The sequence below is a fragment of the Melospiza georgiana genome, chromosome 2 (assembly GCF_028018845.1).
Source record: "Melospiza georgiana isolate bMelGeo1 chromosome 2, bMelGeo1.pri, whole genome shotgun sequence".
Classification (NCBI taxonomy): Eukaryota; Metazoa; Chordata; class Aves; order Passeriformes; family Passerellidae; genus Melospiza; species Melospiza georgiana.
This window is the reverse complement of record NC_080431.1, coordinates 57,186,125-57,209,300: the sequence shown is the minus strand read 5'-3', so window position 1 is coordinate 57,209,300 and position 23,176 is coordinate 57,186,125. Positions and strand designations below refer to the sequence as shown.

Genomic DNA, 23,176 nt, shown 5'->3' with positions numbered 1-23,176 from the left:
CTTGTAGTATTCCATGCGGGTGAGATGAAGCTTGCATTTTCTCCCTTTATCCTAGATAAACCATATCATTGTTATAGAGGGCAGTTTAAATCTGAGAGATTATTTGTGGCAACATTTACAGTCTTGTATTTTCTTACAGAAGATCTTAAACAAAGATCCTGTTGTACACTTACTCTTTATTTATTTTGTGTATATGATATTTTTAACATTTGTTGACAAGTTCCAGGCAATAAACCAGATCATCAGCAGTGGAAAAGAAGTCTTTTTCTATATATATTGGTAAGAAGATTACTCTACATCTTTGCAGATATCTTACAGCTATTGCTCCACTAGTGGTCAGCATGCAATCTACAAAGCTTTTAGTTTTTTAGTTATTTTTATTATTTGTTGCTTTGGAGTTTCTTTTATTTTTTGCTTTGAGTTTTTTTTTACATGGCTTTTTTTCCCTTTGTATTTAAGACTTGGCCAGTGGTTACGCAGCTTCAAAAAACCAAACAAGCAAAAAGCAAACTTTTGAGATCAGCTGGAGTGGCTGTGAGGATATTACAGGATCAGTATTACTGGCTATTATTATCATGGGTGAGGTAATTTTGATTACACTGATCCAAATGCATCTCTGCCTGACATGCTAAAGCAGAAGATACTAGATAAATTAGGAACATACCATCAATTAGCACTCTCTAATGAGTGTTGTGGGACTCCTTTTACTTAAGAAGTTGCTTTAAAACAAACTTTCTTTACCCCTTATTCAGAGACAGAAACTTAGCATAATCCATCTTTTTTACTTTCCTTAAAAATCCCTTAAATATTTTTATATGGATTTTTGTAGAAGTTGATTTTTCATTGATTATTTTTTCCATAATTACTGATCAGGATTTAACAACACCTTTTAAAGATGTATGCCTCCTTTTAATTGTTGCAAACAGTCAATATAGGCAACCTTCAATAATAAAAAACAAAAATGTTTTGGGTTGTTTTTCAGTAGCAAATGATTACATCAATCAAAATTTAGAAATAAATAATTCAGATGAAATTATATGATAGAATCATAAAGATTCCCTGTTATTATAGACCTCTATTGATTTAATCTGAGTTTGAAACAGTTGAACGAGCCCTCACTTCTTTTATTTTTAGTAGGTCTGAATGCAAAATATTTATAAATATTTTAAAGTAACTGCCTTACAAGACTCATTCCCTGCTTGTTTTAAACCTGGAGGAATTTTTTGCATGTTGAGAATCTATTAAAGAGCAGTTGACATGGATAAAAGAGATGAATATAAATGAAATAATGTAAAAGTTGTATTTATGAATATTTATAAAAGCTTTATTTTTACTTTTCTCAATAACTGTACCTTTTCATGTGATTGATACAGCAGATGTGTGCAAACCAAAAAGTGAAGGCATAGCCAGCTATATTGCCTAGTCTAGGATCAATCCTGGATCCTTTGAATATTTTATCTGTTAAAATTTGAGTATCAGTCAGATTTAACTCTACATCTGTTTAATCTTTTTGATCCCATACGTGCCCAAGTACAAAAAATGGAAGAACAACAAAAGCAGAAAACACTGAGAGGGAAAAGGCACACATCCCCCTCTAAACTTGGTGGGGAGAGATGTAATTATTTTTTAGTGGAAATTGCCCTTGCATCATGATCTATTAGAACTGCTGGACAAAATTAGCATTTAACTTTGCCAACTTTTATCTACAGACTGTTGTGGATTTACATGGTTCTGATGGCATCTGCCACTCACTATTGTTACTGAGAAAGATCAGAAGTGACAGAATTTGTTTTATTTGGTCTATATCTGAAGCAATTGTCAGCAGAAAGGCTGCACTGGCCAGAGATCTTTTCCTGGAGTGTGTCCCAAAGCAGAAATACTGTACTGGAAATGGAAAGGAGTAGCCCTTCAATACTCACTAACTTTTATTTTTTCTCTATCTGGTGACTAAAATTTAGTTCTACATTTGACTATACAAGTGCTCAGATTTTTAATATTTCATTAAATATTTCAAAAATATTTAAATTTTTCATTTTTTTTTCTTTAAAAGTCTATTTTATTTCAGGTAATTTTCAACTTCTAAACATCCTGTAAATCACCTAAACTATATACTTTGTCTCTGGGTTTAACAGAGCAGAAGAGGTACTTTCAGAAAGTGATTCAGCCTCACCATAGCAAGATTTCTAAATAGCTTGGATGAATTACCATATGAAGTCATCTATCCATTTATATTGCACTGTGGATCTGATTTAATGATGGAGACTAGGCAACAAAGATCAGCATGTATGTTAAATGGCCTCTAATCCTAAATGCTATGAAGCACAGACATGCTCCTGAGAAAGTAAGCATCTGTCACTTCTTCTGGAAGGAAATCCTCCCAGAAACAATGATTAAGCAGTCTGGATAAAATTCTTTGCATGACATTTTTAACTGCCTTTCTCAGTTGAGAGAAAACAAATTCCCTTTCAGCATTTTTATTTCAATGGGAAACTGGATCTCATCAGCTTTACTTAAGTTATAAATCACAAGTGATTTTAGCAGTCCCATCCCCATATTTTTTTCTCTTCAGTCCCATCACTAATCTTTAAGTCATGCTTCTGTATAAAGAAATAAAAAAAGCTAAAAATTGGGTAGATCTTTTCAGGCATCCAACAGATATTGGTAGTTAGAACTGATTGAAAATTATAGCAAAATTAACCAATTTTTTTCTTCAAAGTGTAAGAAACATATCTACTTTAAAATATCTGTTTTAATTAAAAAAAAGGAATGTCTTAATTGAAAAAAAAAGATGATAAAATAAATGGTTTAAAAAAACATTATTAAAGATATTTAAAAATTACCCATAGAAAAAGGAGAAAATTCATTTGGGGAGAAAAACCATGGGTAATCTTTTCATACAAAATATTTCAGTCAGTTCTAATTGCAATATTTGTATCTTTGCTTTTCCAGCAAAGTACTTAGCATCCTGGAGTTGCTGGGTATAAAATGCATTCCATTAAAGAAATATATTGAAGGTATATTCTGAATATGTATATGAACATATGCAGAAATATATATACCACAGGCCTCATTTACCTTCCTTTGTGATGATAGGCTGGACGTTGCTTTCAATTATGTTAATTTCTGAAAATATAGAAAATGGAATATGCAGTGCATTCCATTCTTACAATTTCTTTGAGGCAACCATCAGTTAGATTTGGTCTGCTCATGAGGATGTGGATAAAATCATAGATATTAATGGGTGGAAGAGCAACAGAAAAGGATCTAGAGTATGAATCTTGGTCCTGGTTATGAAATGGTGATCGACTCAGGTCACCTGCAGACAGAATCTAGTGATATGGTATTTGCCTTTTATGAAACCCATGGGTCATGGTACACATGTTGATGTATGGTACAGAACAGAGAGGGCTTGTACAATCACCCACACAAAAATTTGCAACATTCCCTGACATGCCTTATGCCTAAATATTGCCCTTTTCATTTGGGAGCTGATCAGGAAACATTCAGAACTACAGGTAGAGCATCACAGAACACTTGCCCTTGGAAGATCAAGTTGTTCACCCAGGACAGACTCAAGTATTCACTGATAGTGATTTGATTCATACCCATCCACTGGAGGAGCCCACACTATAGGGGTTCCAGCCTTCCCAGTCTTTCACTCAACTGAATCTACAGCTACAGCTTTCTAGGTGTCCACACTGACCTCTCTAGCTTAATTTTTGCAGGCACTTCTTCCTGTGCTACTCTCACTGGCCTTGGGAGGTAGAATCATAGAATATTTCAAGTTGGAAGAGATGCCTAGGGATCATAAAGTCCTTCTTCTCCAAGGAGAAGGAAGACCAAGCCATATGACCAAGGATGCTGTCCAGAAGCTCTTTGAACTCTGTCAGGCTTGGTGCTGTGACCATTTTCCTGAGGATCGTGTTCCCTTGACTGACCCTCATCCTCTGGGTAAAGAACCTTTTCCTAACATCCCATCTGAAATTTCCCAAGGCAGCTCCATTCCATTTCCTCGTATCCTGTCATTGGTCACCATAAAGCAGACCAGCCCACTCTCTCCACTGCCCTTCTTGGGGAAGGCATGGGTTGAGATTGGGTCACTGCTCAGCAACGAGGTCACCCCTCTACCTTCTCTTATCCAAAATGAACAAGTCAAATGACCTCATCAACTCCTCAAAGTCTTGACCTCAAGACCTTTCACCATCTTCATCACCCTCCTCTGGACACCGGGCCCACAACTGGCTCCCAGAACTGTCCCAGCACTCGAGGTGAGGCCGCCCCAGTGCAGAGCAGAGCGGGACAATTCTCCTCCCTTGCCCAGCTGGCAATGCTGGGCCTGATGCACCCAGGACATGGTTGGCTGCTTTGGCTGCTGGGGCACTGTTGACTCATATTCAACTTGTCATCAAGGTGAATTACTCTATTTTTCGTTCCAAGGGGTTTTGACTTCAGAATGTCCATTCCCAAGTTTCAAAAGTCTGATGGGATGGTTTCGCTTTATACTGTGAAATATGGGTAGGACTCAGTCAGAATTTAATAATTTGTCTAAATTCATCTTGCCTCACAAGGTTAGAGTAGGATCTTTGTCTTCCAACAGCTTGTTTCAACACATACTCTATAATAAGAAATTAAATGCACATCCTGAGAAAGGTTGTGAGGGAGCTAAAAGGGGTATTTTTTTTTACATATACTCCCTAAAGAGATAATATTCTGAACAACTGTCTCCCATTCAAGCCTCATATTTGCACATATGGGAAACAGGGTCAAGAGGTACACTCTGTCCCTCTGGAAATATTTATGGAAAAAAAATTATCTCAGCACACAAACAATGCTGCATCCTGGAGAGTACAGTACTATGCTACATCTTAGAGAGAGATACAACTCTGTTATGCACCAAGCCCTGAACCTTGGCTAAAAGTTGAAAAACAATCTTTTCCATATGTATCTTGTCTACCCCAAGAGTTTAAACAGCTTACTTCAGGGTTACTTTCCAGTCACACATCTGGAAATGGAATAATACAGTAGCGCAGCAGCCAGAAACATTCTACTTTGAGTCTTTCCCTTCCTTTTCTTCATTGGCACATCTTACTTTCCCAGAAATTGCTTTCTTCTTTATTGAAAAAGAGATGCACAATTCCAAATTGGAATTGGCACCACTTAAAAAGCAATATTCAACTCATCTGGAAGTATTTAAAACGAACTTACTGTAAAATGTCAGTGGAATCTCTTTGAAGGTACTGTCACGAACAAACTATAAAAACAGAAAAGCAATTTATTTAAAATTTTAAAAAAGTAGCATTTGCCTTACAGTTTCCTAGTGAATGTGGGTAAGATTCATTGCTTCATTGACCTAGTAAGGTCAATTCACTGCTTCATTGACTTTTTCTTCCTAGTAAAAATCTAGGAAAATTTGTCTAGATTCTCTCATTCATTGTTGACGGAGAATGCAATCTCAAGAGGGTAGCTGAGAGAGACAAGGATGCCTACTTTTCTTCATAGGTTATTGATGCTGCTGGCTTTAATGGCATAAGAATTTTGTCACTCAGTATTTTTTTCAAATAAGTGATTTATTTTCAAGAGTGATAAAGTGAACTAAAGAGCAGATTTGGGCCAATTCACACTGTTGTTATCCAAATGCAAATATTTTCCAATAATTTGGCATTGAAAAACATAACTGTTGAGTACAGGATATCATTCATTATTATATTTGGGTAACTGGAAGCTACTGGATGTGTTGTCTGCTAAAGAAAGAAAGGACCAGAGAATCATTTATGACTTATAATGTGCTCAGTTTTATAGATCCTGCCAGAAAGACAGAGGAATAATTACTAAAAGAATACCTTAATTTGAATGTATTTAATCAACTTCTTCAGTATTGTGAGCAGCTGATCATTTCCAACAGGCAGTTCTGACAAAAGAAGCAGGCACATAAGAGGAAATATGCAACTGTGTGCATTTTACTTTGATTTACAATGATCAGGAAATGCAGTCATTCTCAAACACTCACACAAGCTTGTACTCGATATAAATTATTCCATATCAGCAGAAAAGGTAGTCTTTGGCTAGTCTTGTCTGTCATATACTTTACTTTCATAAAATTTCAAAGTCTTGCTAAGGTTTTAACCAAGGTTCTTCCATAAAATGAGCATTGAGGTAGATTTTCTGTTTCAAATTCCACATAAGAATTGTATCTTTAAATTGATTACTTTTTTAAAGTTATTGCAGTTACTGAGCATGTAAACAGATTTAAAAGAGTGGGTACAAATTTCACGAAATAACACTCACCTGCTGGGTAGAGGAGTTTGTCAATGACATGAATGACACCATTTGTTGCCATGAGATCAGATTCTCTTGATTTCAGTTCATTAACCAGAAGAGTATCATTTACCTGGTAAAGGATCAAAAGAGAACCCAAGTTATCAGGGACATTAGAAAACAACCCCAAACCCTATTGTAACATTTGGAGAAATGCATGCCATTCTATAATGTGGATAGACATGAAATATCAAATCTCTCTTACAAGGCTGTAGCAGAGAGAGATTTTCTATACTTAACTGTTTTCAAGTAGAGTTTGCCTCCTTGGATGGTTTTAAGAATATTTGTTACACCAGGTTCAAAGCCACTTCCAATGAAAACTCCTTGTGTCAAGTGGTAAAGAAGAATATTCCTGAGAGCATTTTTGTCCCCTATGTAAAAATAAAAAAGTTAGAATAAAATTAAATGGTAGAGGATTGTTCTTTGTGGAAGTGCTAAGGATTCACATACACTTGAGCTAGAACTAAACATACTATGTATGAAAGTACCATGAACACATACAATTTGAATTTGTTAAAATGATGACAAAGGAAAAAAAGCCCAACTATATGACAAAAAGGTACTCAGAACATAATCACAAAGATCCTATGAGAAATCTTCTACAAAAAACATAAAAGGGGTCAATGGAGCAATTAGCAGTGCTGAGTTTGTCTGTTCTTATTGAGGACAGAAGCAGCTTGGAGAAGTCAGGCAAGGGGAAACCATCCTATTTTAGGGAAGATTTCCGTATTTCAAAGTTTAACATTCCTATGTGGGATGAAAAGGAAAATGTCCAATATTTTCAAGACTGTCTCAAGTTAATGTCTTGATAGGGCTGTCTGAGTCTATGAGGGTTGAGAGTCATAGGATGGGATGCAGAAAAACCATAACATGTCCAGGAGACAGGGTATCAAGCAGAGAAACTTTAAAACACATCTGTTTGCCATTACATGGAATATTGACCATTAATACTAGAATTACATGCTGATTGTAGTTGTTATTAGGAGTTCCAGCCTTGGTGAAACTGCAATGGGAATCTTGTCTGGTTATATTCTTTTCCTGATGTCTCTTTCAGTGAAAATTTTCTAGTTTTTCCCCATGTTTTGCTCTGATCACTGACACTACTGCAATTTACTTCACTACTGATATGCAATTAATTGTCTTCCTCCTCCTAGTAAAATTAGCACTGATATTTTGTCACTGGGCCATTCATGGGTAGCATTAAGTTCCATAAAAGGCCTAAAAATGGCCACTCCAAAGGTTTTTGCAAAAACTATCAGATTACTTTTGTGACTATGCCACTATAGTTACTGGTGAAAATAATCCTTGGTTTGTATTTTTCTTATAGATAAAAAAATTATGAGGGCCAAGGAAAGCACTAAGTAACTGAGTCACAATGATAGAAAAAAATGGTGCATTAAGCCCCTGGAAATGCAGAAGAGCAAATAAAATTGTCTTGTTAACTACAGAAGTAGTCCAATATGGCATTGGAGTTGGACAACCTCAAGTTCTGATTTGAAGACAAAAATAATGGAAAGAAGCTACACTATGGAATAAGATATTGAGGAGTGAAATTTAAATTTAAATGTCAGGTTGGAGTTATTTTCCAGAAAGACATTTTCTCTAAGAAGGAAGGACATTTCTCCAAGAAGGAAATAATTATGCAGATTCCTATGACATGCTCTATGCAAAAGGTAAACTGCTTCAGCAGACAGCTTTTGTGTGAGAAGTGCATTAGTCTCCTTTCCAATAAATTTTAATTTGTTCGTAATGCCAGGGGTTTTTTGGTCACTTACTTATCAGTATGTCCTTGTCATCATCAGTCAAACCTTTAAAGGCATCATTAGTCGGGACAAACAGAGTCCACTGTCCAGGCTGTGACAGAACATCATCTAAATCTGCAGCTTTCACCAGACTGAGGAAAATGCTGTTTACAGCAAACAGACAAACCACAAATACATTTTGTTGAAATGTGATATAATTGGGTCCAGGTACTTAGTTCTCCCATTTTTAGTTCCAATACTGTTTCAATTTTCAAACACTTTCACTATTTCCCAGAAATAAAGATAGTGGAAGAGGAAAATGAGAAAAAAAAAAGAAAAAAAACAAAAGGAAAAAGCAGTCTTAAGAGTAGCAGACAGAGGAAAAATTATTTGAAAAAAAAAACCAAAAAAAACCTGCAGCCAGGATCAGAGGAGGATTTGTTGAATACAAACCCTTGCAGACTGAACAGATAAAAGGAGGATGCAAAGGATTGTTCTTGCTCTAGGAGTATTGAGATTCTTGCAGGAAAGGGACAGAAATAAGTACTGTAAAGGTATGCAATCCTGCTGCACCCATACAGAATTGTATCATTCATTAATTTAAACTCCAGAGACCATTGCATTTACAGGTCCGGATGTATCACTCAATTCCTTCTGTCCTGTTACTCCTCTCATTCTAGTGTCTTACAACCCTTTGTGCCATAAAAAGCATTCTAGCATTGAGTGTGGAAGCCTTTTCAGCATATAGCTGGAGAAATTTCTCTTCCCCCACATTTTTCTCTCCTTTTATTTTACTTGTGTAGTTAACAAACCCTTCTCTGACATCCCTGCTCTCAAAGCCCCAACAACTCACATGCTCACAGTCCAAAACTTTTTCTCAGACCAGCTGTGCTCTATATACCCTCTGCAGGAAAATCTCAGTTCTGTCAGTATTGCTACTCACCTAAAACGCTTATCATTTCTCAGCATTTCATGCAAAGTCTTTTCTGCTGGACTGATGATCTGCCTGAAGATGTGAATGAAACCATTTCTTCCTTCTTTGCTTCCTCTGACCATGCATGAATTTTCAATACATACAGCCTTATTGAAAGAGAAATAAATGTAGCTGTTTACACAATGCTAAAAATAACAACCATATGTACTTCCTACAGCCAAATTGTGTGGTCTTGCCAGGAAATTTGGCATTGCTTGAGTAAGCAGAAATTGCAAAATCTATAATAAAATAGCATGGTGCAAATATTTTAACACTTCATTTTTGTGTGTGTGTGTTTTTCCCTTGAGAATGTTCTTAATTAGTTTTAAAAACAAACTTTAAATATTTGTAACTAATTAAACACTCACTTTGAAATTTTATTGCATTTTCCCAAAGAGTTCTCTGTGCAAACAAAGCTCAGATTAAGATCAGATTTTCATTTTTTGCTATCTTAAAAGTTGAAAGATTTTTTGCTAGATAGTCATAATGGTAAATTTTGGGGGTTTCATCCAGCTTTGCCTTTTATTAACTTCCATTTTCATAGTTGGATGCATATTTTTAGAAAGACTCATTCACTTACTGTGCGATACACGAAGACTCTAAGTAGTTTTCCTCCAATTGTTTCCAGCTCTTGTCCATTGTACAGTTCATTGAGCCCAACTTTCACTTTTATAATGTGATTCTGCAGGATTCTTTTAAGAAGACGTTGATCCAGATTTAAGGTGTCATCTACAAGCAAATTAGATATTAATGTATAGTAATTTATATAGTGAATTTTTATTCAAATATAGTTAAAAGAATCTGGAAATACTGATTTTTTCTTTGAAATACTTGAATTAAAGCATGGACGGGTCTGTGTATATAGAAGACAAGTTGTTTAGACCATTCCTCAAATTCAGTCAAGATCTTTTGACACAGCCATGATTAATTACTATAACTAATATGTCTGATGATTTATAGGTGGGCCGGCTCCATCTTCTGAATTAATGCTATATTTTGTCTTAGAACTAGTCCTTTCCACATGTGCACCTAAAATCTATCCAAATTTTCTTCCTTAGTAGTAAGACTACACTCTAATTCTTTGAGAAAAGGCAAGATATCCATGCAGTCACCTCTGCAAATATACAAACACCTGTTTTACAGTATATTTACATCAGTTTCCCTCTGCTTTGATGTACTGAGAAATAATAACTTTCTTGTGTTTCCTGAGCTTAACTGGGATAGAGTAAAATTTCCTCCCTGCAGGTATATTTTCACAGTGCTGTCTTTTGGGTTTAGTATGAGTGTAATGTTGATAACATGCTGACATTTTGGTTGTTGCTGAGCAGTGCTCACCTCGAGCCAAGGACATCTCAGTGTCTCATGCTCTGTGAGTGGCCAGTGCACGAGAGGCTGGGAGGATTATGTCCAGGACAGGTGACCCAAACCTTCCAGAGGGATATTCCATACCATAGAATGTTGTGCTCAGTATATAAACTGGGGGAATCTGGCTGGGAGGTGTCAGTCAATGGCTGGGCATAGGTCAGGGTAATTGTATCATGCATCACCTGTTTCCCTTAGGCTTTAATCATACTTTAAAACTATTATTATTATTGTTATTATTATTTTACTTTGTTGAAGTTATCAAATTGTTCTTATCTAAGCCTATGAAGTTTTATTACATTTTTCCCCCTGATTATCCTCCCCATCCCAGAGTGGGGGAAAGAGGAGAGTGATCAAGTGGATGTGTGGTACTTAGCTGTTGGCTGGAAGGAAACTACTGCATACATTTTCTGAGAATAAATAAGTTTTGAATCTAATGGAAGTAATTTAAGACTAAGGAAACTGGCAGTTTATTAATATCTTTCCATTCCTACAATCTTTCTGTGTATATTTTCTATCTTATGTTAGTGCTACTATTTTCACTAGCAAATGATATTTTCACTAGCAAATGATAGTGCTACTATTTTCACTAGCAAATGAGTGAAAACAAGCTGTGAGTGTGGTGGTTAGGCTTATTTTGTATTTCTACAAGGTCAAAATCTGAAAGGATGAAGTCGTTCTATTTCTCTGTGATGCTCTTGCAGTGAGACTTAGAACAAGTACTGGGAGTTATTTGGAAAACTGTGACATATATACTTGTTTATTTTGACAATCTTTTAGGGCTACTAACCTGAGAAAGCACCATTCAGAGGTGCCAGGAGAGTGTATTGGCCTTCTGGCCTTAGAGAAGATGCCAGCCCTAGCTGTGCCACCAGGTCCGTAAATGTAGTCTGCTGAGCACCCCCAAGCTCAATGACTTGTTTGGCTGCAAATAAAGAATTAAGAAAAGGTATTTTAACACACAATATCTTCCTATTCCTGTTTTGGATTCTCCATGCTTATCCAGAACTATATATCTGAGGGAATCTGGATAAGGTTATTGAAAATATCTTCAGTTTTCCATGCACATCACTGACCAGAATCAGGAATTAGCACTTGATCAATGAGGTGGATAACGCCATTGCTTCTCACAATATCTTTGCGTTTCACCATTTTCACTCCATTCACAGTCAGACTTTCACCATCACATCCAACTTCAACAGTGTTTCCTTCCAAGGTTTCATAGACAGCTCCCCCTGTGATGGCTTCAGAGCACTGGAGAGTATTTAATATATGGAACTTCACAAGAGCTGCAGAGAAAAGAGCAGGAATTTAACAGATGTAGGTGTTTGGACACATATACATATACGTATAATTTACATACACGATTTTAAATTAATTTCACTCACAGATACTTTATTTAAATTTAATGATACTGTAGGTCTCTAAATCACATTTTTGATTAAAACTATTTGGCATCCCTTATATTATTAAAAATGTATTGGTTATGCTACAATCTGCTTGTCACTGCATATGATATGGTCCAAAAGGACCTATGAGTACAAAACTCCATAGGCTATGCAAAGGTATGAGAGAATTTAATATTCAGATAGCCCTGGATTTCTAGGGACAGGAATGTCTATCAGACCTATGCAGCTGAACTATTAGAAAGTCAATGTGCTTATATTTTCACAGTTCCCTTTAAATTGTTTTGGAGATTAAGTTTTCAATGACTTTCTATCCTTGGGCAGGTGGAAAAATTAGAGACAAAAGAAATAACTCTTCCTACACACATGAAAGCAGAGGTGCTTCATTCCAGAGCTATAAGGATAATGCATTTTCTGCCTCCTGATCAACTCATACATATTTCTCATTTGCAAAAAAGTTTAAATACCTTCAGAGGCCACCTTGTCACCCATGATTCTTTCTAAAACTCCCCTTGGAAGTTTCTCAAAAGCTTCATTAGTAGGAGCAAAGATTGTGTAATGACCAGGTCTTCCAAGAATATCCATGACACCTGATGTAATGGCAGGAGCCTAAAATACAATTTTTTTTTAATGCTGATTATTTGAAATATTACCAAAATACATTATATGTCTAATTTTACCTCATGCCTGCAGATACTTGGATGCTAGAGAGATAATGAATGTTACAGAATGATGAAATGTTACAGAATGATGAAAAAAATAATCTACAGAGGAATGTTTTTAAACTGAAAACCAGAAAGTATTGGTTTTTATATTAAGTTTTTTTAAAGATATTAAATATTGTGGTTGCCTGTAACTGTCATGAACTCGATTTGAGGGATTCAGAGGATCTTCTCCACCTTTATGCCTCTCCAGTTAAAATACCTTTTTGTATTTATTAAGGAAATGGAAGATGGAAAAGAACAACAGTTATCTGCAAAGAAATGGTACATTTTTTAAAATATGCAGCATGAAATCCCATTACACTGTGCACATTTTTCAGAAGATGGAAAAATTAGAAACTTAGACAATTTTTAATCATGCTTACTCTATGCAAGAAAAATCCTTCTTATGTGTATCTACTGACTCTATGAGTTGGGTTCTGAAATGTATTTGGTGTCTTTACCATTTTAATTTATCCATTTCAAAATTGTTCTTATTTATATAACACCAGACTTTGTAACTTCATGCTCACATTTCATTTTCTCAGTGCTTGAAGAGAAGATACTTTTTAGGTACAAGGGCACATTCCATCCTATTGATGTTGCCTTTTTAAATAGCTAGGTTTGCAATACTACCTGAAGCTCTTAATTTAATTAATTTCTTTTTCCTCTTACTGAGCTAACGCCTCTTACTTCCAGGTATTGTAAACAAATAAAAAAGGAATTAAAAAACCCTCCTTAAATAAACAGAAGAGTTTTTATTTTTGTCCACTTACTCTAAATGATGAAAGCTCATCCTCAAATTCAATGAAATCTTGAATGGTATTTGCAACAGAAGTCAGGACACGATCAATGACGTGGACAACACCATTGGTGGCAATTTGGTTGCCATGGATGATCCTGGCACAGTTAACAGTAACAACCTGTATTTGAAGAATCAAATAGTAGAAGATTAAACACTAATTTGATCACAATCTTGGAACCTGACTCTCACAGACTGGCAATGTAGGTACTGTAAATTGTGTATTCACTGCTGTAATTCCAATTGTTTTTTTTCAAAATAAGAAGTAAAGTCTTTTAAGATTTGAAAGTTTGACTAAGCTTCTGGAAAGATGGCAGCAGATTTATTCAGGTGACATTGATTTCATATTCATGTTTAATTTCTTACTGCAATTATTCTGATTTCTTATCTAGCTAATATGTTGATTGTACTGGTTCTTTTTAGCAATAACACCTGTAGACAAATAAATATTTTGATGCATTTAAGACACCAAAGATGAGTGACTTAACTGGGAGGTTTCTAGCATTTATAATTTTTTTTTTGCCTAGGCAAATAATGGATGTGTGTTTCCTACAACTTTCAATGCTCCTAGCATGGACTGAAATTCAAATAAAAGAACTGCTTTAATATTATTTATCAAAAAAAAATTAATAGTAGATTTTTCTGTCAAATTTATTATGATCATGTATTTTGAACACAAAAGACTTTGTCTTTTATGAAGAAAGTTCATTTTCTTTGCCACTTTGATTTTGAAACATCACAGTCTTTACTCATCCTATCTTAGTGATTAGTCTACAGAGCAGACAAAAATTCTTCAAGAGAATATTTATTTTTGTCAGTGGCAGCTGACTTGGTGTATGGTAAATTTTTGATAATATATTTTCTTAGTTATATAAGGAAATAAAGGCATCAAATAAATAAATGTATAAGGGGGAAAAAAGATAATTGACTTACCCCATTGGGATAATGGTTAATAAACAATTTTTGGCCATTATACATAGACACCAGGGTCATGCCATTCTTAAGATCTTTTGTCAACATGCGCTTGTTTAACATGTGGTGGTGGAGAGAATTATACAGTTCAATATTTACATTGTCAACCAAATTCCTGTGGGTTTCCTGAAGAAGAAAAGGAATGTAATTAATTACAAGCTTCAAAACCTCCTGCCATTCAGAAAGATGTATGTATTGTTTTACCTTAGTATGTGCTTTCAACATATACTCAGTATCTGTTGGGGAAGACGACTTTGATGCCTATAAATCTGGCTCTACTTAAATCATCTTTAAGTCTGATTTGCTCACAAATGGAAGATGAGTCTTCATCACAGTCAAATAATTGGAGGATCTTTAATTCAATGTTTATTCAACTAAAATCATTACTAAAAGAAGGACACCTGAATACCTGACAGTGTACAGCCATACATCATGCAGCTGCTGAAATTCCTAGGAGTTTCCCTAGGAAACTATGTTAAATTAATTAACAATACTAATATGTGTCATGCAAGTGCTTAAATAAGAAGCAATTACAGTTGCTTAGTACTCCTGAAAGTAAACCCAGCTTCTCTAGCTTCAGAAATGTACATTAAACATGTAGATTATTTCATTATTACCTGTATTATGTCCTTCTATGTCTAAAACTTGGCATTGTTTCCAATCTAATTGTCCCACACTAGCTGCTTCAGCTAAAATGTTTAACTTACACGCGTGCACACAGAGACACACACACTTACTGAATCTAACTGGTCCCAGGCTTCATTGCTTGGTGCAAAGAAAGTGAAAGATCCTCGTCCCTCAATCTCTTGTCTCAGCTTTGACATATCAGAGTAGCGCTGTGTGGTGGTAGCTCCCACAATACCAAGGGTACCATATACATGATCAATTGGAGCAACTAAAATAAACACGAGGAAAGAACACTGTAAACTCTTCAGTCAAATTTTCTTTCTGTCTTTTGGATGCATAATAGTTCTGAAACTGTTTAAGTCAGAATTAAAAAATATGTTTAGGTTAAAAATTTCATCGTCAAAATATTCAAAAATCATCTAAGCACATCTGCTTGCTGCTGCTTTTTGTGATTTTCTTAATGAAAAATTAGATCAAACAATACTGAATATTGTAAAGTTTCCTTTAGATCTATTGTATTTTGTATCAACTCAACATGAAGGAGGGAGGCTATCCCACAAAAACTTCAGTGGAGTGGGTCTCATTCAGTCATGATGGACCAGAATTCTTTCTGTGAGGCCTCTTACTCTTCTTCCAGTGTCTAGTTTATGCATACACTGATTTATCCAGAGAGTAAGAATGGCCATAGTCTCACAGGTAAAACATGGCTACATGAGAACAGGATTCATATCTCTCAATTTTAGGCATCTAGAAGTGAGATATTTGCATACAATCTAATAGTTCCTGACTCTTTTTATGGTTATTGAGAAGAACAGGTGATTCTAATGCGTGACTGATCCTAATGTCAGCATCTGAAGGTCTGTTTGTCTGAACAAACTGAACTCTGCATTATTGAACATAGGATTATCTCAGTTGCAGGGATCAAAAACTATGAAATGTATTCCTTCTCATACTACTCTTTTCTGCTACAATTTTTTTTTTTCTACAAAGCAGAATTGCGTAAATAGGGGAGATGAAGAATTTCTGTCTTCATTTTCACTCTTTCTTTGATAAAGGCTATAAGACTCTTTAGGTAAATGAGATTCAAGTTTTTCAGAAAAAGGAAAATACAAAATTTAGATATGCTCCACCCTGGGTCCTGGCTTTCTGACCACATTGATATGCTTCAGACTACTCTTGGATTTGATGGGAATAGGAATTAAAGCTCTTCTTTGGCAGCTTTGGGAACTGAAGACACTATCAATTCTCACCAATCCAGAATCTGGAAGGAATTGGGAATTTCAACCTAAACTTTATGATCAAATTCAGGGCTAGGTAATTTTTAATTGTGCTTGCTGCATGCAAATGAAGCTGTACATTCTTAGACTGTACTTCTTAAAAACAGGCAATCATCTCTCATGCTGATCACCCTTGAAACTCTGCTGTAATTTTAATTCTTTCCATATGCCAACTTATCTATAAGAAAATAAGCTTATACCTGCAGGACATCCTCTTGTACCATCCATCTTCATATAGCCAGGACAGCACTCATATAGGACAGTTCTGTGGATTCAGACAAAAGCACCATTAAATAATGTACAGGAGAAATAAACTAATTTTAGCTAAGTCTAATTTTATTGCAATTATCAATTTTTCATTGCTAGAATATACTCTCCAGCATTTCAGCCTTTTTTTGTCATTCAGCCCTTTTTGTATTGATTACAAATTGGTCATATTTTACTGAATGTAACGTTTTTGAATTTAAAGAATGACTGACATCAGTAAAATAAAATCCTGGTCACAGGTTTGTGAAGGAAAAAGACAAATTTAAATTAACATAATAGAAATTAAAGTGACAGAATTACATGAGGTCACCTACATACTGGTTATAGGAATTGACAAGTATTTCAGAGAAGGTCCTGTGCATTGTATGGAGATAAAAAGTGGGATAAGAGAGACTCTTTTTTCCAAGGAAGAATTTGAAGAATCCTTCAGGAATGAAGGAGAGAACTAATTAAGAACAGGCACAAAACTGGTTCCAGAGAAGGAAGTCACTAAGAAATGGATGGATGGACTCAAGGGAAAGTTCACAGGTAAATGTAGTAAGTAAGGATGAAAACCAGAATAGAAGAAACCAAACCCAGGGTTTAAAAAGTTTGTCATCACAGCACACAGAGACTTTAGCATTGCCAGGGGCCAGGAAATGTTATATAACAGTACTCTAATTCTCAAATACACATTAGCTACACATAACAGCAAAATAGGGCTGAATGATGATCCTATAATATAATGTTCATTTTAACATTGTTTCTTATAAGATATAGTGTCTTCTTAATTTTAAACAGAAATAAGAGTTCTACCATTGACCTGTTTGAAAAATCCTCCTCTTTTACAGGAAAATGCAAATTCACTAAAGTTATCACTGAAGTAATTTTGGCTCCTTGGAAGAAATTTAATACATTAAACTTCAGATGTTATTTTTCAAATTATCTTACACTGTACAGCATATGGTACACCATAATGACATTACTGTTTTACACAATATGTTGATTTTTATAGATGTGGCTGATGTTGGCAATTCAAAAGTTCTGAACACTCATTCCTTGAAGCTTTTTACTGGTCCTTTAACCACAACAGTTCATTTTCAATTTGCAGAATCTTTGATGACAGCTGAATACATTTTTCTCATGTTTCATAATTTAAAGCTGACAAAAAGTTAATCACAACCACATTAAAATGAACAGCTTACTCAAATGAAAAGTTGGACTTAATATCTTCAACATCCAAACTATTAAAAAGATTTTAAAATAAAGTAGACTGGAAGAAAAATTATAATGAACAGCATGATTGGAAAAGTGAGGATTATCATTCCATAAAAGACAGCAATCTGATAGAGGTGGTGAAAATTATTTCTTTTTTAAACACTGTCTTTTATTTCTCCATGCTATGAAAATATTTTTTTGTCCATTCCTTCATAGGCAAAAATGTACATGACATATTCATCCTTCTGCCATGTGCATATTTTCAACTGAGAAGCCATATATTGAAAGTATTTGTACAGTTCTTTTAATACATCTCTTCCTGTAGAGCAATTCATTAAAGACTGTGTCTTGGGAATGCATGGATATAATGGGCTAAAGATTTTTAATCTAATGATAAACCTTTTACTCTTAGTCCTTCTTGCATCCTTGCCAGAAGCTAATAATAAAAACATAATAATCTGATTATCTGTTAAAATAATGTAGCAAAATAGGAATTAAAATATTCTCCTAATTGTGTGAACTGCTTTGTCATGAGAAAATATTTTTTCCTCCCTTGGAATAGAAAATATTTCCCCCTCATCCCATGGAAAGCTATGAAAGATTGCAGTTTAATTAGCATTTGGAAAAAGGAAAGAAGCAGCTGAGTTATAAGCATAGATTAAGACATGGCAAGATAATCCTCATACTACATCCAACAATGATACAATTAATGAAAGACAGAAAATTGGCTGAAGAACATAGGTAAGAAGAAAATGCTTCTTCAGCCAAGCATTACAAGATCAGTGACTTTTTTACCACGTATCTTGTTATGCACAGCCCAGGCTTCTTTTCAGTTAGCAAGTTCCTACTGACATTATTCATATTCCCTTACAGTTTTCTGCAGTTAGAAGGTTCTTTAGCTGTGCTCAAAATGTAAGAAAGATGGATGGGAGAAAAGAGGTTTATATGGAGCATCATCGCTCAATAAAGTCAGAACCAGATAAAATTTGGTGCAAGATGCAGTTCCTCAGTACCACCTGTGTGTAGGCAGAGCACACAGGGGAAATGCCACCTCAGACCAGATCAGAAATTATCCTCATATGCATCCCTACTAGTTCAGTATAAGCCTGTGGCCAAAAGAAGAAAGAAATCAATTATTCAGCTAAGAAACCAATGATGCATTCTTGAGGTTTTGGTGGGGTTCGTTTCTTTGTCTTTGTTGGTTTTTTTTGTTGTTGTTGTTTTTTTTTTGTTCTGGTTTGTTTGTTTGTTGATTTTTTTGTGTTTTTTTATGTACAACATTGTCCTGACCTCATCCAAAAGAGTATATTCCAAAGGAAAAAGACAGAACAGCACTACCTTAATCCTTGTTATTCTTGGCTAATGGAGCCAGTTTTCAGTTTATTCAAATCAGCTCTGTGACTCATCTGTTTCTACTTCTTGCTGGCATGGAGATAAAATACTGCTGAGAAACAGTGGAAAGACTTTTGTTCCAACAAATGCTGACTTAGGAAATTTGTATGTTACACTTCCATTGTAAATGGGAATTGCACATGATAAAAACTTTCAACATTTTATAGACATAAGTTAGGGAGGACTTTTTAACATGGAGACACTGACATGAGATGAGCTGTTGTCCTTTGGATTAGCATTCTTATTGGAGAAGTCTCTTAGTTTTGTCTGTGTTTCTGGGTTTAGTATGCAGAGTATAAAACTCATAAATGGCTAAGACTAAGTTACAACAGACGCTTTATTATAACCACAAAACCCCCTAAACAACCCTCAGGAGTTCTATGACTGAACTTATTCTCACACAGATTCTTTTTCTCATCTAGCCCTGCTGCGTGAGTGCTTGTGCAATGGTAGGGGCGTTAAAAAGGAAGGGGAAGAGCCGGTGATAATTTTGTGTACACTGTCACAACCAAACCCACCCAGCCCCACTGCTCAAAGTCTTTCTCTGGTTGGCAGTATTAGACTTCTTGAGGCCATGCACAGGATTTCTGAAATATTTTACAGCTAACATTCCTCCAAATTCTTGTCATGAGGAGAACAAAGTCTCCATGTGACTTCAGTTCGATGAGTCTAAACTGCCTATTGTTTCAAACTACTTTTCCTAATGCATGAAGTTATCCATCACTGCTTCTGGAGCTTTGAAAAGTAATGAATTCCCTCAGATTCATTCTGAGAGCAGACTTTCTTTCATGGGAAGACATGACATCTATCTAGGAATAAAACCACAGAAGTAGGTTGCTTTCCAAAACTGCCTGTGAGAATATTCAAGTTCCACTCTAACCATTTTCAGGAAATACCTTTCTTCCCAATGTGTCTGCGGTAGAACAAAATTTAGTGCCAAAGTTGTCAGCAGTATGGCAGACTTTAATGAAAAGGTGAAGTATTTTGGATGACTTGCAGTGTGCCCAGAGAAGGAAAGGGGAAGTCAGTATTGCAATGCCACCTGGAGGAGAAGTAAAGATTCTGACATAAACTGTAAACAGTTTGTCTGTGAGAAAAGGAGTTTTCTAATCGTACGTTTTATTAGCTTAGTCAATAGAGAACAGTTTGGAAGCAGAGCATACTTACGCTTTCTTTCCACAGATGGATTGCTGGTACCAGTTTCTGCAAGTGCTGAAGTATTTCTTTTTTGTTCCCATAACTTGCTGAAGAGCACAGACATTTGGGCTATGGGTGCAGTGAGAAACATTGTAAAAAGAAGTTTTCATACATGAAAGATTTTACATGAAATAGTAGAAAGTAGTTTTCCTGTCGAGTAACAAATTAACATCTGGCTTCATTTCCCAGGACAGGTGTGTTTTGAAGTAGCCACAGTGCAAGTTCTTGGGGCTGCCCAGCTGGATTCCTTGGCAAGTCCACCCTCCCTGCAGCGACAGAAGCTTCCCCCTTCATTCTGGTTTGACCCTGTGTGTCTGATGGGCAGTGATCACCAGCTGTGCCCAGGCAAGTCTCGATATCCATTTCTCCCTTCCCCCTGTGAAATGAGTTACCAGGCACCGGGGACCACTGAACACCATGACGCTCTTTTCATTAAAGTTTTTGTCTTTTACACATCTGTGCAGCTGCAGGTCATGGGGAGATGGGGAAGAAAAGTGCCTTGTTCTCTATGTAGAAGGAAGCCCTGTCTTCTGTAAATCAATCAGCTATTTTGATTACCAACCACTTTGAGTACCGCAGGCACCTAAATAAACATTCTGGGAATTACTGGGGACCAAAGGGTAAATTGGCATGTAAATAAAAGGAGTCACAGGCTTCAGAGGAGGAATACGTGTTCCTTAGCATGGTGGTGTACAAAGATGACTTTCTTATGGTCAAATTCCATGGAGCAAGGGCATTTCATCCCTTATTTTTATACTTCTGCAATTAAAAAAATTCATCACCTCCGAAGTTAGAATATATATTTTACATCGCTGGGAAACTAGTGAGCTTCTTTATTTGAAAAGTTAAAAAAAATTTGAAAAGCGTATGTGTGTAGCAAGCAGTGGGAAGATAGGATGGTAAACAATTCTTATTCACAGAATTTTTTTTGCTTAAGAAGACTAGAGGAAAATATCTTTAGGCACATGTGTTTTCCTGACACCAGCTGTTTAAATTATTTCCATGTCTCCAAGCAGCCTGGCTTGTAAGCGTTGCCTTTTGGAAGCCCTGCTGAGCAGCTTGCTGCACTGCTCTAGTGGGAACAGAAGTTTCACAAAGGATTCCCAGTATATATTCCCACATTAGAAAATATTTAAATAGAGTTAACAGTTTTCATCAGGATGGAATAAAGAGAGCAAATACTGTGGATAGCTATCAACTCTGCAAAAGTTTGAAAACACATAAAAAATTTCTGATCTCCCATTACAATACTTACAAACTGAAATTAATTTTGGTGATTCTGAATCACATTTTATACATTGAGAAGTGGTGATTTTAGATTTCTTTCCATTTTATGAAGTTTAACAGTATTCTTTCTCCTTTTAAAACTCTGTGTAAAGCTTTTTATTCAGGAACAATCCTTGTAAAATGAATTTTAAAAGAAAATTATACTTGAAGGACAGTAAAAATTCATAGTGAAAAATCACATGTAATATAATGCTAGAAGAAAGGGGAGAATAAAGATTAACAAGCTTCCTTTTAAATTAGAAATAAAAGCCAGTTACTTACCCCTGGTCCCGTGCCCTAATTCGACTGTGAGTTAAAATCTTGTCATAGTGAGCAGAAGCAGCTGCTTGTTCAAAAGCAGACAACAAAAAAGGCAAAAAGGTGAATAAGAAAAAGATCTTCATCTTTAGTCCTCTGTTGCTTCTGGCAAGTCTAGAAGAGAGAACTGGCAAAGGGTCTGGAGAGCTGACAATTTATATACATGCTAGAAGGTGGTGGGAGGGGACCAGAGGATCAACCTGAAACTTTGTACCACCCCCCTTAGAACAGCAAACAGCTTCTGCTGCCAGCTTCAGTAACCTAAATCAGTACCCTAATTAACCATATAAATAATTTCTTTTAATCCCCAATTGATTAATTTTTTCCTTATTACAGAAGGCTTAACATTTTATTCTGCTGACACAACAACAGAGAGAGTTTGAGAAGTTTAGACTTTGACTTATGGTTTAGTATTTATAGCACTGAGGCATCCAGAGGTCACGATCACTGCGTGTGGTTTTATTCAAACCCAGAGGAAGATGTTGTCTGTTCCCATAAGAACTGCATTGCTTTCCTTTGTTTTCCATGTCCTCACAGTTATCAGCTATGAGCTGTTTAACTAGTGAAGTTGATGAAAGTTGCAAATACACTTGCCAATAACCTGAAATAGCATTTTTGTCCTGAGAAAAAAAAGCTGTATTAACACACATTCTGATTATGAAGTAGTCACTCAATCAAATGCAGTATTAATTTAAATATTCAATTTAATTCTAATGATAACAAGTACTGTTACATAATGCTTTCATTCAGAGCTTTATGTAATATATGATTACTTCATATCAAAATCACAGAGTATCTGAACATTTGCATGTTTACCTTTCTGTACTTATTAGTCAGTCCTTCAAAGCCTCTTGGAAAATGTAATGGAAATGGAAAATCTCAATCTGAGCTGTAACTGAGGAAACTGAGGCAGAAGTGACAGGCTCCAGTCTCCTATGAAGGGATAGTCTTAAGGCTCCAGGGGCGACTGGTGTGTTGACTGCAATCTAGGAGTTTGAAATTTTCATGACAAGGAAAAAATTCTGCCATTTACATAGATGTGTTTGCATAGCACTTAAAGGTTTCTAAGATTAAGAGCAGAGACATTTGGTTAAATGTTATGTGGGCTTCTGTTCTATCATGACCTCTATATACCCAACTTGAAAAAAAGTCAAGATAGCTCATGGAAGTGTCAGCAGCTCTTGATGTACAAACTCCACGCCTGAAACCTCACTGACAGATCCACTGATGGAAGTGATGGGTCAACTCTGTGATTTCATATTACAAGCCTTAGGAGAATATCAGTGCTGTGCTCTTATTCCTATCAGAGCTTTTAATTTCTTTCTGGTCTTCATAGCAAGAAATACTCTGAGAAATATCACC

The 23,176-nt window shown here is 35.7% G+C and overlaps 1 protein-coding gene across 3 annotated transcripts in view; it reads right to left on the bottom strand.

Moving 5' to 3' along the window:
* Nucleotides 1–21,900, bottom strand: part of POSTN (periostin) — a 30,817-nt gene extending 8,917 nt beyond the window's left edge. For 2 of the 3 annotated variants that reach the window (XM_058045221.1, XM_058045223.1), the window contains exons 1-17: nucleotides 21,779–21,900; nucleotides 20,201–20,299; nucleotides 16,378–16,442; nucleotides 15,011–15,168; nucleotides 14,235–14,399; nucleotides 13,276–13,422; nucleotides 12,266–12,407; nucleotides 11,469–11,681; nucleotides 11,183–11,317; nucleotides 9,611–9,759; nucleotides 9,001–9,137; nucleotides 8,091–8,221; nucleotides 6,556–6,686; nucleotides 6,286–6,388; nucleotides 5,841–5,908; nucleotides 5,206–5,251; nucleotides 3,076–3,123 (exon numbers count right to left, since the gene is read on the bottom strand). In XM_058045221.1, the coding sequence (XP_057901204.1) occupies nucleotides 3,076–3,123; nucleotides 5,206–5,251; nucleotides 5,841–5,908; nucleotides 6,286–6,388; nucleotides 6,556–6,686; nucleotides 8,091–8,221; nucleotides 9,001–9,137; nucleotides 9,611–9,759; nucleotides 11,183–11,317; nucleotides 11,469–11,681; nucleotides 12,266–12,407; nucleotides 13,276–13,422; nucleotides 14,235–14,399; nucleotides 15,011–15,168; nucleotides 16,378–16,442; nucleotides 20,201–20,299; nucleotides 21,779–21,900 (2,059 nt within the window). The remainder of the gene's footprint in view (nucleotides 1–3,075; nucleotides 3,124–5,205; nucleotides 5,252–5,840; nucleotides 5,909–6,285; nucleotides 6,389–6,555; nucleotides 6,687–8,090; nucleotides 8,222–9,000; nucleotides 9,138–9,610; nucleotides 9,760–11,182; nucleotides 11,318–11,468; nucleotides 11,682–12,265; nucleotides 12,408–13,275; nucleotides 13,423–14,234; nucleotides 14,400–15,010; nucleotides 15,169–16,377; nucleotides 16,443–20,200; nucleotides 20,300–21,778) is intronic. The other variant, XM_058045222.1, reaches the window with a different exon arrangement.
* Between the last annotated feature and the right edge of the window lie 1,276 nt (nucleotides 21,901–23,176).